This window comes from Lepidochelys kempii, chromosome 17 (genome assembly GCF_965140265.1).
Source record: "Lepidochelys kempii isolate rLepKem1 chromosome 17, rLepKem1.hap2, whole genome shotgun sequence".
Lineage (NCBI taxonomy): Eukaryota > Metazoa > Chordata > Testudines > Cheloniidae > Lepidochelys > Lepidochelys kempii.
The window spans coordinates 9,750,909-9,764,364 of NC_133272.1; the positions used below are offsets into that span (position 1 = coordinate 9,750,909).

Here is a 13,456-nt window from a genome sequence, read left to right on the forward strand (position 1 = left end):
ACTGCTCTCTTGAGAAATCCTTTCAGAATTGGTTTTACTCCTTTGCAGAATGAACAGTACGTTCACATGTTCCTTGAGATGCTGTGATCAGGAAGTTTCAGAACTGATCTTCCTCAATTCTGAAACTGAGGGGTGGGGGGGAAAGAGGTGGGCATTGCGTGAGCCGTTTAGCATCAACAGTTAGCACCAATTCCTTCCAACTAAGCATTTAGCTTCCCCCAGCTAAACTGGGGCCTGTGATGCATGCAAGTGTGATTAATGAACCATGCGGAAGCTGAAAGATGATTTGTGGGGCAAGGGTGAAATAATCAATTCACGGTCAAATGATTGACTGTGCTAAGTACACTTGTAAATGCCAGCCTGTTTCATACGTTCCTGTTCATACGTCTGCTCCTGCTGCTATGGAAGGCAATGGGCGTCTATGCCAGAGCTTTCAGTGGGAGTAGGTGGAGATCTTTGAGCCACTTTACATCAGAAAAGAGTAAGGATATTTCTTGCGCTGTGTTCTTCAGGACCTTTCTCCCACCTTGCCATAAAGACAGGAAGGGTCGTCATGACCCCTTGAGATCCTTGTGCTCCAACCTGGAGGTCACATGTTCGAAGGACAACTCACTAGCACAGTGGTTTTTAACCTGTGGACCCTTAAGGGTCTGCAGACTGCCTAAAATTTCCAAAGGGGTCTGCACCTAGAGTTAGATCTCAAGTTCCCAAATAGAGGACACAGTTGAGGGGACACTGGGGGACAGGGAGTGGGGGGGATGTCTGATGAGTGTGTACTAGGAGGAGGTATTTGGGCAGGTGCTGGATGGGGTACCTGTGGCCTCACTCTCAAGGTGGGGTGCAGCTCCCTGACATGGTGGCAGGGCAGCCGGCACAGACACAAGACACAGTGCCAGATCATCAGTCAGTACCTCGCTACAGGCCTCTTCCCCATCCCCCGGACGGGGAGCTGGGGCCTGGCTCTGACACCCATCCCGGCCAGGCTCTGAGGCCCCATGGCAGGGCAGGTAGCCTGGCCGAGAGGCACTTGGTGGCTCCAATTACCTACCAGGCAGGATCTGGCAACTGTGGATGCAGAGGAGAGACCAGTCAGGGTGCAGAGATGGCTCTTTCTGATCTGCAACACCCACTCCACACTTCCTCTTACTTGGAAAACCACCAGGACAGAGGGCAGACTACCAAAAAAGTCACTTACACAATGGTAGGATTTTGATATTTCCCCTTCACTTTCACTCTTAGAGTCACACTGTCACTCCATACATAGGAGAGGAAGTTTGTGGTCTAGGAGCCAGGAACTCCTGAGCTCTGACCCTCCTTCAGATCTTGACTCATTTGTGGCCTCTGGCAAATTCCACATGTGTGAAATAAAGATTAATTAATATTGGTGAAGCTTTGAGAATTAAGGGCATATCCAAATTTCATTGAAGTCAATGTAAAGATGTCTACTGACTTCAGCCTGTTAGGGAATGAACCCAATCTGTCTGTCAATTTGGACCTGTTTGCAGTACGGTTGTAGCCATGTTGGTTCCAGGATATATGAGACAGGGAAGGTGAGGTAATACCCTTTACTGAACCAGTGACCGATATTGTCTGTCCCACCTTATCTCTTATATCCTGGGACCAACACAGCTACAATCATACTGCAAATAGGTCAAAGATGACAGACTAGGTGAGACAGACCATGTCGGTCATTGGTTCAATAAAAGGTATTCCCTCCCCTTCCTTGACTCTTTCATATCCCGGTATGTGGGACCAACATGGCTACAACAACACTGCAAACAGTGGAAAGTACAAGCATTTTGAGCTTTGCTGAATTCTTCTTCCTGTCTGGGAAGGTAATCAGAATGTCTCAATTGAGTAATAGGGAAATTCTAAGAGATCTTGGTGGAGCTGGTGCCCCCGGGCATTAGACTAACCAGCTGTGAACTAAAAATTCCGGGAATGTAAATATTATAATAACCATGATAGTGAAAAGAACCCTCGGGGCCAATGAAAGGCCAACTGGCAACAGCCATGTTGGAAGCGGTGGTAACTCAAGATGGTTGCAGTCTTAGGGTTATAAGGGCATGTGGAGTTGTGCCTTTTCTGGGGAGTGGGGTGGGGGTGGGAGATGAGTGTCTACAGTGGCTTTTTTGCAGTCTCCCATTGCAATCACTGGTTCCTTCCGCTCTGGAGCTTCAAGGGTGGAAGCAACATTGGAAGCAAAAGTCTAGATAGTCCACTGGTGACCAGTAGGATCTTAAGCACCATGTTCTCTAACCCTGTTCAGATTCAGTCTAAGCAACAGTGCTTAAAAGGTCAGTCTCCTAGCTGCCTCCCTGTTAATACCGCCAGTGGACTTGAATCAGTAATAGCTTAATTTAGGTAAGGCCTTCAAGGCCCATTGGACAAAGGGACTAAAAATGCATCAGGACTACCACGAACTTTGTATTTGGGGCTGGGGGATTCAGAATCCAAACTGGCCCCTCCCTTTAACTTCAGATCTGAACACCCAAATTTTAGGGGTGTTTAAAAGACTGACTCTGAATTTTTCAGATCTATAATAAGGGCTAGCCTGCTAATATCTCTTGACCTAGCAAGTTGTCTGTGGGAGTTAGGTGCTTAACTTGGATGCTTCAGCAATTTAACTGCAAGATTATTCTTGTGTCCCGATCTGTAAAATGGAGGTATCAATATTCTGTCTATTTAGATTGCAAGGTCTTAGGAGCAGAGACTGCACAGTGCCTAGCACAATGGGGCCCCAAGCTAGAGAACCCAACTGAGATGCCATTGTAAGACCAATAACCAAAGAGTCAAACACTTACACCCAATGTAAAGCAGAATTATCGACCGTTCGTTACCAGAACCAGCATAATATCCCTCATAAAAGTAGATTTGTCAGGTTCAGTAAAAGAAACTGACAGCAGGCACAAAGCCCTTTAGGTGACTTTCTGACTTGGCATCTTCCTTTGGGGGTTCATATTTGTCCATGGTGGTTGCAAAGTGAGTGGCCACGGAAGCCTGCACTGCTCGTAATGCAGCCAAGGGTTCACCTCCTCTTTTCATACCCTTTTGCTTCCTTGCCAACTTAATCTGTAGGAACCATTACATCCTCTATTGTCAGGGACAGCTGGCTCTACCTTGGGAGGGCAGGGGGGGTCCTGAGAGAATCCAAGTGCCTGCCTGCATGGCAGGCTAGTGCGCTGTAAAGTCCCACCATGGATTGCCACACACTAAGTGGCCACATGGACCTGCTACCATGCACTACAAGTTCCGCACATTCCCGCCCTACCTGGCCATGCCCTACGTCACGCTGTAGATAAGCCCTTAGGGTTCTGGATAAGGGACTGAAGAATCAGCTATGCATTCCTCTGTTTGCAAATATCTCTGAGGGCGCACAGTCAATGGTATGCTTCTTCATGCGTGACCGGGACAAAGCTACGCGTGCAACTGTACTAAGCGCTCTCTGCCCTATAGATTTGATCCAGTTATAGCCATCAGTGCAATCACACTTGTGCAATCCCTGCTGTTACTTTCACTCTTGCGAGGAAGTACATAGTATTTGGAGGAGTGCCGACCCATTGCCAAGAAAATGACTTACATCATTTCTAATCTGTTCTTTCAATTATTGTGGGAGGTAACTATTAACAGATTTTGAGCACTGAAAGTCAAGTCACAATCCCGCTATTTAAACCCCCAACTAAATCAAAATTGGCAAAACCCAGTTATAGAGGAAATTTGGGGAGGGAGATGCCTCTGATCAGTCTGTGCTCCCAATTATTGCAAGCTCAGAAATGTATGCTGGACATTTGTGTCCAAAGACTGAAATCCGCACCCTGCTTCCTATCCTGCAGTCTGGTCTGCACAGGCATATCCCCAGTTTAGGGCTGGCATGACACTTACACACTGGACTGCTCTGACTGCGTGCCCACTTCCGCTGCAGTTGCACCTTCTGTCCAGTAGAAGCCACTGTGGCACCTGCCATGCAGGTACGCTCTCTTGCTGCTCCACCTACTGAATCTGGAGGTGTTTGCCCCATGCTGATCTCTGAGCATATGAAAATAGGCTGTCGTAAATATAAAGGGAAGGGTCACCACCTTTCTGTCCACAGTGCTATAAAATCCCTCCTGGCCAGAGGCCAAACCCTTTCACGTGTAAAGGGTTAAGAAGCTAGGATAGCCTTGCTGGCACCTGACCAAAATGACCAATGAGGAGACAAGTTACTTTCAAAGCTGGAGGGGGGGAACAAAGGGTCTGTCAGTCTGTGTGATGCTTTTGCCGGGAACAGCTCAGGAATGCATCTCAGAACTCCTGTAAAAAGTTGTTTCCACAGTATGCATCCGATGAAGTGAGCTGTAGCTCACGAAAGCTTCTGCTCAAATAAATCGGTTAGTCTCTAAGGTGCCACAAGTCCTCCTTTTCTTTTTGCGAATACAGACTAACGCGGCTGTTACTCTAAAACCTGTAAAAAGTTAGTAAGCAATCTAGCTGGAAATGCGTTAGATTTCCTTTTGTTCCATGGCTGGTAAAATAGTTGTGCTGAATGGAATGTATATTCCTGTTTTTGTGTCTTAAGGTTTTGCCTAGAGGGATTCTCTATGTTTTGAATCTGATTACCCTGTAAGGTATTTACCATCCTGATTTTACAGAGGTGATTCTTTTACCTTTTTCTTTAATTAAAAGTCTTCTTTTAAGAACCTGATTGCTTTTTCATTGTTCTTAAGATCCAAGAGTTTGGGTCTGTGTTTACCTGTACCAATTGGTGAGGATTTTTATCAAGCCTGCCCCAGGAAAGGGGGTGTAGGGTTTGGAGGGATATTTTGAGGGGGGAAGACATCTCCAAGTGGGCTCTTTCCCTGTTCCTTGTTTAACACACTTGGTGGTGGCAGCATGGGGTTCAAGGACAAGGCAAAGTTTGTACCTTGGGGAAGTTTTTAACCTAAGCTGGTAAGAAAAAGCTTAGGAGGTTTTCATGCAGGTCCCCACATCTGTACCCTAGAGTTCAGAGTGGGGAAGGAACCGTGACATATGCGCACATGCAAATGATCATGTCAAGTAATTTGCATTAAATGGTCACATCGCTGCGCAAAACGTGGCAGCGATGCCCGAAGCCAGTGGGGGTGTCAAGGCCTGCTTTTCTCATCAGAAGCGTGCACAGATACAAATACAGTACGTCTTCAGCCCCTGTTGCACTCAATGGGTGACAGAGCTGTTGTGGTTATGAAACTTGTTTTAGGCACCTCCCATTCCCAGAACAAACTTCTCTGAATTACAAGCTGGAACTTGGCAGGCTACAACTGTTTGCTGCTCTTTATGATAGGTAGTGCAAATAGGGATGTCTACAGTTAATGTCTGACATTTTCCATTGTTTATATCTTTGCAATGTGGGCAAGAAAAAAAAATACTCCAGACATTCTTGGAAATGGCTGAACTGCTTTAGCTGAAACTTTCCAGAGGAATTCATCTGAAGGCAAACACCTAGCATGGAAAGCTTCAGTCTGAACAGTTGTCGTTTGGTTACAACTCTTTGGTTAAGACGCTCGAGCGTCTTAGAAAAAACTTCCTATCTGTAAGAACAGTAGGACAATGGAACAGAGGCCTAGGGAGGTCATGCAAACTCCTTCACTGGGAGTTTTCAAAAGCAGGCTGGATAGCCATCTGTCTCGCATGGTTTAGACATGACAAATCCTGCCTCTTGGCAGGGGTTAGACTAGATGACCCTTATGGTCCCTTCTAACCCTATAGAAGTCTAGTGCATCCTTGCTAGAACTTGACATTTGGTCCCAGCGTCAGGGCTGTGCCTCTTGTTCCTGTGAATCAATAAGGGGTGTTGGGAACAAAGGGGGTGCATAGGTGGCAGAAAATGGGGGAGTGGGAGTATGGGTGGAATATGAGCAAGTTGGGGAGGCAGGAGCCTCAGAAGGACGATAGAAGCAGAAAGGGAACATGGGCAGAAGCAGAGAGAAGGAGATTAGAAGCAAGAACCATGGGGTGGCGGGAAGGACAGGAGCAGGAGAACAGTGGCACAGGAGTTGGGAGGGGGGCAGCAAACAGGTCAGACCCTGGGGGGAGCAGAAGGAAGGGAGTGGGTATAGACTCAGAAAAGTGCAGAAGCTTTTGTGGGGGATGCAATACATTATAACTGCTTGTCTAGCTGGGGACCCCTTTTGTAGCAGCCTTGCAGAATTCTACTTTCCAACCTAAGATGAGGAGGCTTGTTTGTTTGGCTGAATAAAATATCATTAGTCTTGTCACGATCACACTGGAGAAGGGCCCTAATTCCAGATTAGGGCTGGTAGAACTTCACGACTACGTTGTGCTTTGCTATCTTCATTCTGAGGAACTTCTGTGGCCCTCATTACCATAGTTTCTGAACATCTTCCACTGCCCAAAAAAGGGCAGTTCCTGAAATCTACTCATGTGCTCCTCTTTCGTAAGCACAAGACAAATATCTTCAGCCATAAAAAATTCTAAACTACCGTGCGGGGTCGATCTAAAATATGCAATTTCAGCTGTATGAACAACGTAGCTGAAGTTGACGTACTCGGATCTACTTACCGCGGCGTCTTCACTGTGGTAAGTCAACAGCTGACACTCTCCTGTCAACTCCGCTTGCGCTCCTCGTACTGGTGGAGTACAGGAGTCAACAGGAGAGCGCTAATCGGTCAATTTATCGCATCTAGACTAGACGCGATAAATCAACCCCCACTGGATCGATTGCTGCCCACCGATCGGCGGATACTGTAGACGAGCCCTTATACTTGCTCCTCAGTCCAGCGCTCCTGTAGTACCCAATTGCCCCACATTTATTATTATCATAGTACCCAGGAGCCAGTCATGGCCAATGCCCCCTATACCAGGCATTGTACAAACACAGGACACAGACATTTGTTCCTCAGTCCAGCTTTCCTGTAGTATACAATAGCCCTGTCTCTACTCCTCAGTGTAGATAATTTGTTGCTTGAGCCATGTCTAAACACTTGTCTACGGTAGGGTTTTTAACACTAGTGCAAGCCACCGTTAACACCCGTGCAGCTCACTTACCAGGCATTTGCACTGGTTCAGCTACATTAGCGCAGCTGAGGTCTAACAAACCCAGTGTAGACAAGACTGAAGATTGCTTGCTTGATTTAATTTATTTTTATTTTGTAGGGTCACTACTGAGGGAAAGAAATAATCTAAGGATTTGGGGTTGTTTTTTGTTTTGTTTAGTGTTGGGGACAGTAAATCGTAGAATCATAGGCTTTAAGGTCAGAAGGAGCCATTATAATAGTCTAGTCTGACCTCCTGCACAACGCAGGCCACAAAATCTCACCCACCCACTCCTGTAACAAACCCCTAACTTACGTCTGAGCTATTGAAGTCCTCAAATCGTGGTTTAAAGACTTCAAGGTGCAGAGAATCCTCCAGCAAGTGACCCGTGCCCCACGCTGCAGAGGAAGGCAAAAAAACCCCAGGGCCTCTGCCAATCTGCCCTGGAGGAAAATTCCTTCACAACCCCAAATATGGTGATCAGCTAAACCCTGAGCATGTGGGCAAGACTCACCAGCCAGACACCCAGGAAAGAATTTTCTGTAGTAACTCAGATCCTACCCCATCTAGCATCCCATTACAGGCCATTGGGCATATCTACCGCTAATAAGTCGAAGATCAATTAATTGCCAAAATTAGGCTATCCCATCATATCATCCCCTCCATAAATTTATCAAGCTTAGTCTTGAAGCCAGATATGTCTTTTGCCCCCACTGCTTCCCTTGGAAGGCTGTTCCAGAACTTCACTCCTCTGATGGTTAGAAACCTTTGTCTAATTTCAAATCTAAACTTCCTGATCGCCAGTTTATATCCATTTGTTCTTGTGTCCGCATTGGTACTGAGCTTAAATAATTCCTCTCCCTCTGTGATATTTATCCCTCTGATATATTTATGGAGAGCAATCATATCTCCCCTCAGCCTTCTTTTGGTTAGGCTAAACAAGCCAGGCTCCTTGAGTCTCCTTTCATAAGACAGGTTTTGTCTTTGGTATGTACATGTTGCACTGCCATCTAGGGACAGAAGAAAGCAAATGCACCTAAACACAGTCCAATACAACTTTGTATTTAAGACCATTGGCTTTTCTCATGTGCTTCCTCCATAGGAGGCTTATCTGATGGCAATAGAAGGAGGCCTGCTTTTTAAGACACTTAGGAGGTTGTTTTGTAAGGAAACACTTACAGCATGTTAAAAAAAAAAATGGCAAAGGCTTTTGTAAATTGTCTGTGCTGTGCAATACATTGTTAGTGTCCAGTGCCTCACACAGTAGCCCAATACACACCCAGGTACACACACACCTGCCCCACCCAACTGAACAGTGTGTTCTCCCCAAAACTAGAGATTAGGACTAAAGGATTAACACCCACATCATCTCTCTCGTGGCTTGATCCAGGGAGGCAGCTGACCATGTACTTACATTTAAGCATGCGAATAGTCCCATAAGTGCTATGCTGAATTGTAGCTTAACTATACTTACTTCCACTAGAATTTAAGCAGTTCATTGCTGAACATGGATCAATAAGCTTAAAGTTAATAAAATACTTACATGCTTTGCTGAATCAGGGCCTGTGTGTCCAATCCAACCTGCACTGAAATCCATCAGTCTACCAAGAGTTTGCTATGGCCTACAGTGAGTGTGTGTCAGTCAGTTCCATCTTAAATCATATACATTTATACACAGTCACATGTTAAATTCTCTAAGGCAAGAGCCTGGTCATCTTATCTGTCTGTAACTCGGCGTGTATGCCAGTGATTTTCAATGCCATATGCTGTGCTTATTATCAAGACAGAAAAGGACCTAGGGGTGACAGTGGACGAGAAGCTGGATATGAGTCAGCAGTGTGCCCTTGTTGCCAAGAAGGCCAATGGCATTTTGGGATGCATAAGTAGGGGCATAGCGAGCAGATCGAGGGACGTGATCGTTCCCCTCTATTCGACATTGGTGAGGCCTCATCTGGAGTATTGTGTCCAGTTTTGGGCCCCACACTTCAAGAAGGATGTGGATAAATTGGAGAGAGTCCAGCGAAGGGCAACAAAAATGATTAGGGGACTGGAACACATGAGTTATGAGGAGAGGCTGAGGGAGCTGGGATTGTTTAGCCTGCAGAAGAGAAGAATGAGGGGGGATTTGATAGCTGCTTTCAACTACCTGAAAGGGGGTTCCAAAGAGGATGGCTCTAGACTGTTCTCAATGGTAGCAGATGACAGAACGAGGAGTAATGGTCTCAAGTTGCAGTGGGGGAGGTTTAGATTGGATATTAGGAAAAACTTTTTCACTAAGAGTGTGGTGAAACACTGGAATGCGTTACCTAGGGAGGTGGTAGAATCTCCTTCCTTAGAGGTTTTTAAGGTCAGGCTTGACAAAGCCCTGGCTGGGATGATTTAACTGGGAATTGGTCCTGCTTTGAGCAGGGGGTTGGACTAGATGACCTTCTGGGGTCCCTTCCAACCCTGATATTCTATGATTCTATGATTCTAAGACATTATTTAATCAGTATTACACTCCAAAACAAAACTGTCCGCTGTAACACACTGCAAATATAGAAAGGCAAGGCTTATACAAATGCATGTTGTTCTTCAAATGGTTTTTATTTTTTCCCCTCAGGTATTAAATAAAACTGTGTCAGTGTAACAATTCTGACCATGCAAAGTCAAGTTTCTGTTTATTGTCAAACTTAAAGGGAATCTGTAGAAACATTAAGGATAACTAAAAGCAACAATCAAAAAATGACATTCACATAATCTAGCAGGGCATGACAAACCCACAAGGCAGAGAAGTTTCATCCTTCCTTTGTTTTGCTGTGTCTGCATAGCAGAAGCAGGTTCTGTCTCCTTTCATTGAGTGGGTGGGTGAAGAGAATCTTAGATGCCACAGGCCAATTATTTTGCCATCAGTTACATGTAACCCTCTTCTCATTCATGGGTGTAACTCAGGGCATAGAACCTAGCTCAATACATGCTGCCAAGAGTAAGTATATTAGAACTAGTAAAGGGCTAGCCTTTGAATTTCCTTGGTGTAGTCGGTAGATTGCTCTATTTCTTTAGTCTGGAGCAAATGCCGGTATCCAATTTATTTGCCTCTTGCAGGCCATTGATTTGTAACAGTAGTGCTGGATTGCCATTATTAATAAAAAAATAAAGGAAAATAGAGGTATGTTTGGGTCCAGTTATTGATAAACACCAGCTTAAAAACCCCAACCCTACGAAACTCTGATGCATTTTAGATCTTGATCTAATCTTAGGCTCTCATCTTGCAGTAATATCCACTAGCGGGATAGGGGCTTCAGCAGCCAGCTCCCGTCTCCATCATAGGATGAACCAAAACATGGGGATCTGAAATCGCTCTCTGCTTCCCACCTCCATTCACTCCACCCCTCCCCACAAACAAAAAAATAGTGGAGAAGCGCTTTAGCCACACAAGGAGTTTTATAGTAATAAAAAAAAATCTCAAAGAGCTTCAGAAAGATTCCTTAAGCCTCACGACACCCAGTGAAGTGGGTATTAAGACAAACCATTTTACACCAGGAGAAACTGCAGGCACTGTTTACAACATGGGCACTCTTACAAACAACTGGGCTTATTTGCCTGGACTCTGTCTGAGGATCTGTATTGATGAGCATCTTCTCTTCATCCCCTTCTTTCTACCTCTGTCTCGTATACTGCAAAAAAACGAAACCACACGTGATATAGGGACATATTAAAAGTGACCATTCACACAAGGAAGGAGTCTTTTTGGTAAAACCCTACCAAGCACTAACATTCAGGACCCCGTTTCTGATCCACCGAAGGCTGCTGAATTCCTTTTAACCTTCACAGAGTAAAACCCCAGGACTTCCCCTCTGAGAGATGTAGAATATTGGGCATGAGTTTGTTTCTGGATGGCCCTTGGGGATGAGTCGCCTATTGCTCACGGTGGAGAATGTGGAATAATTCAGCTGAAGCCAGTGGAGTCAGACCAGTCTCTGGGGTGAGATCAGAATTAGGGCCTTCACCAGGCACTCAGAATAGGGTTTGCAAACTGGGCTAAAAGTGCCAGAGATCTGGATGCTGCTAAAATTTTATAAAATCTGTGACTAATTAATAGCTCCTCCTGGTGTTAACTCTCTTCTGGATTTCAGAGTGATTTTTATTTTTATTTTCCCCCTCCCCTCCTCCTCCACAGTGATTTTTAATTAAATAACAGATTTTTTTAAGGCAGATGACTTTTTGACTCATTTTGTTAGGTTTGTTTGCTTACCAGTCAAACTTAACTTCAGTGAAACAGAAGTGAGACTCATGGCTCAACAGATCAGAAGAGATCCCTGCACTTAGGAATTGAGTTATCTTTCAAGCCACATTATTTTGCGCTGGCTGCATGGAGACATGCCACATCCGCAGCCTTGCCTGCGCTGACCAGCTGGAGGAAAATCTCCTAATGCTGATGCAGTGGCAGTATCGAGGGTAAGAGCGCTAGGGTTCTCACCCTGATCTTAGCAGCACAGGGAAGACTCGTGAGATGAGCATTCTGGGAGCCTGGTTACAAGTGGATGGAATGTTAGCAGGGAGATAGTTAATTCATCTCAATGTTGAGCAGTGGGATAAACTGCGGCTTTCTTGTCTATATTAGATATTTACATAGCTGCAGATTCACTAGTTGCTGAAATCTGAACTAATCCCCAATGTAAACAAGGCCTCAGACGGGGCAGAAGTGTGCTCTCCTGAGTGAGAGTGTACTTGCAAACCCCCTGTGATTCATTAGTTTATAGTTCGGGGATTTTCTGTCAACGAAGAGCTGTTTTTTAAAAAGAATCCCTGAAACCAGGTCTAGTTATTACACAAATCCTCTCACCCATAGATCTCAAAGCCCATTGCAGAGGAAGACAAGTCTCATTTGTTTTCCAACATCCCAGCTCTTGAACTGAATTAACTAAGAACAGGATTCGGACAACCTGAGGGGGAGGAATATAGCTGCACTTACTTTATTCATGACCCAGTCAGCATCTTCAATGGCTCTCTTAATAATCTGCTGGATTCTCTCAGGACTGTCTTCATCCGCATGAACTCTGAAACTCTACGGGGTTTGAGCAGAATGTGAAAATGATTAACTCCAGTTAATGTAACAGCTGATCAGATCCTGCTAAAATAAGGATTTAAAATCCTGAAATAAATACTTGATCAAAAACATATACAATCTGAAGACCTAGAATGCCAATTCTAGCAAATAGGCAGATCGTTGTTCAGAAGGGGTTACAGCAGTGGCTTTCAACCTATTTTTCCATTGTGGGCCACATCCAATTCTATCTGTATGGCCCTGAGGATGTCACGTGGGCAGCAACTGTGTGCTGATTGGGCCTCAGGTGGGGAACCACTGGGTTACGGTGAACATACTTTCATATTCGCTATTCTAAACCTTCTGCAGCAGGGGGTCTTATCGAAGTTTGTGCTAACAAGGTAAGGACCAGGGCTATTCACCTGGTTGTGTTGCACCAGCTGGAGCACATATTCCATATGCTCACACTAGCCTTGCTGACTTACGTTAAGGGCTTGCACGTTCGGGCATAGATCCCAGAAGTGGTGCATTCTGGGATGCTTGGAAAGGCCACCCAGGACATTCATGAACAGGATTATCTGACAGAGTTGACTGCACTTGCAGGGGGCTGGACTCAATAACCCAGAAGGTCTCTGCCAGTCCTATGTCCCTATGTATTGTGGAACAGCAATGGGAGAACGAACTGAACCGCTTCAGCTAGTTTGTGTCCACTACAGCAGTTCAGACTGAAATAGTGTATAGCTCTGCAAAAATTGTGTGTTCCCTTGTAAACCATATAAAGTATTTTATGTTGGATGCAAGGTGTGCTACAATCATTTTAAGAGGAACAGTACCTTTTTGGCCAGCAGAAACGAGGCTTTAGTGAACTGCCGAAATGAGGCATCAGCAATGGAAAAGAGATTCTAAAAGTTTAACGTGCTCTTAGTAAAAAAGTAAAGAAACTTTGTTTTTTAATTTTTAAGGATCTTTTTAACCTGATTAGTTTTCTCTACTTTAATAATCCAAATAAATGGGAAAACAAGCTTTCCCATCGCCAAAGAGAGCTTCTCTCTACCTGTCTGATTGCATGTCTGTAATGCTGTTGGATATTTTCTGTAGGAAGCCGCTTACAACATCGAAGCAGGTAGCGATATAACTGCAAAGGCTTCTGGACTAATTCAGCCCCCGGTAACGGAGCCATTGTCATGTTAAGATTTCAGCTGCTAAAACAAACAAAACAAGGGTATTTCACAAAACTGGGAAATGCACACTGCCGAATTAAATCTCAAGGTTAATTTTACAAGGAGAGCTTCAGTCTTGGTAAGCTTAAAACCAGGAGTAATCTGAGTGGTTTGCAGGAACATACAGGTTTAGTATCATGATTTATTTTTAATTATGCTTTGAATTTTCATCCCGGAATCTGCAAGTTCTTATATAATC

At 44.8% G+C, this 13,456-nt stretch overlaps 1 protein-coding gene across 3 annotated transcripts in view; it reads right to left on the reverse strand.

Annotated features, from left to right (window-relative positions):
* Positions 1-9,578: 9,578 nt before the first annotated feature.
* LYRM9 (LYR motif containing 9) overlaps positions 9,579-13,456 on the reverse strand; it is an 83,227-nt gene continuing 79,349 nt past the window's right edge. For 2 of the 3 annotated variants that reach the window (XM_073315365.1, XM_073315363.1), the window contains exons 2-4: positions 13,092-13,239; positions 11,966-12,058; positions 9,579-10,667 (exon numbers count right to left, since the gene is read on the reverse strand). In XM_073315365.1, the coding sequence (XP_073171466.1) occupies positions 10,650-10,667; positions 11,966-12,058; positions 13,092-13,223 (243 nt within the window). In that variant the 5' untranslated portion in view covers positions 13,224-13,239 and the 3' untranslated portion in view covers positions 9,579-10,649. The remainder of the gene's footprint in view (positions 10,668-11,965; positions 12,059-13,091; positions 13,240-13,456) is intronic. The other variant, XM_073315364.1, reaches the window with a different exon arrangement.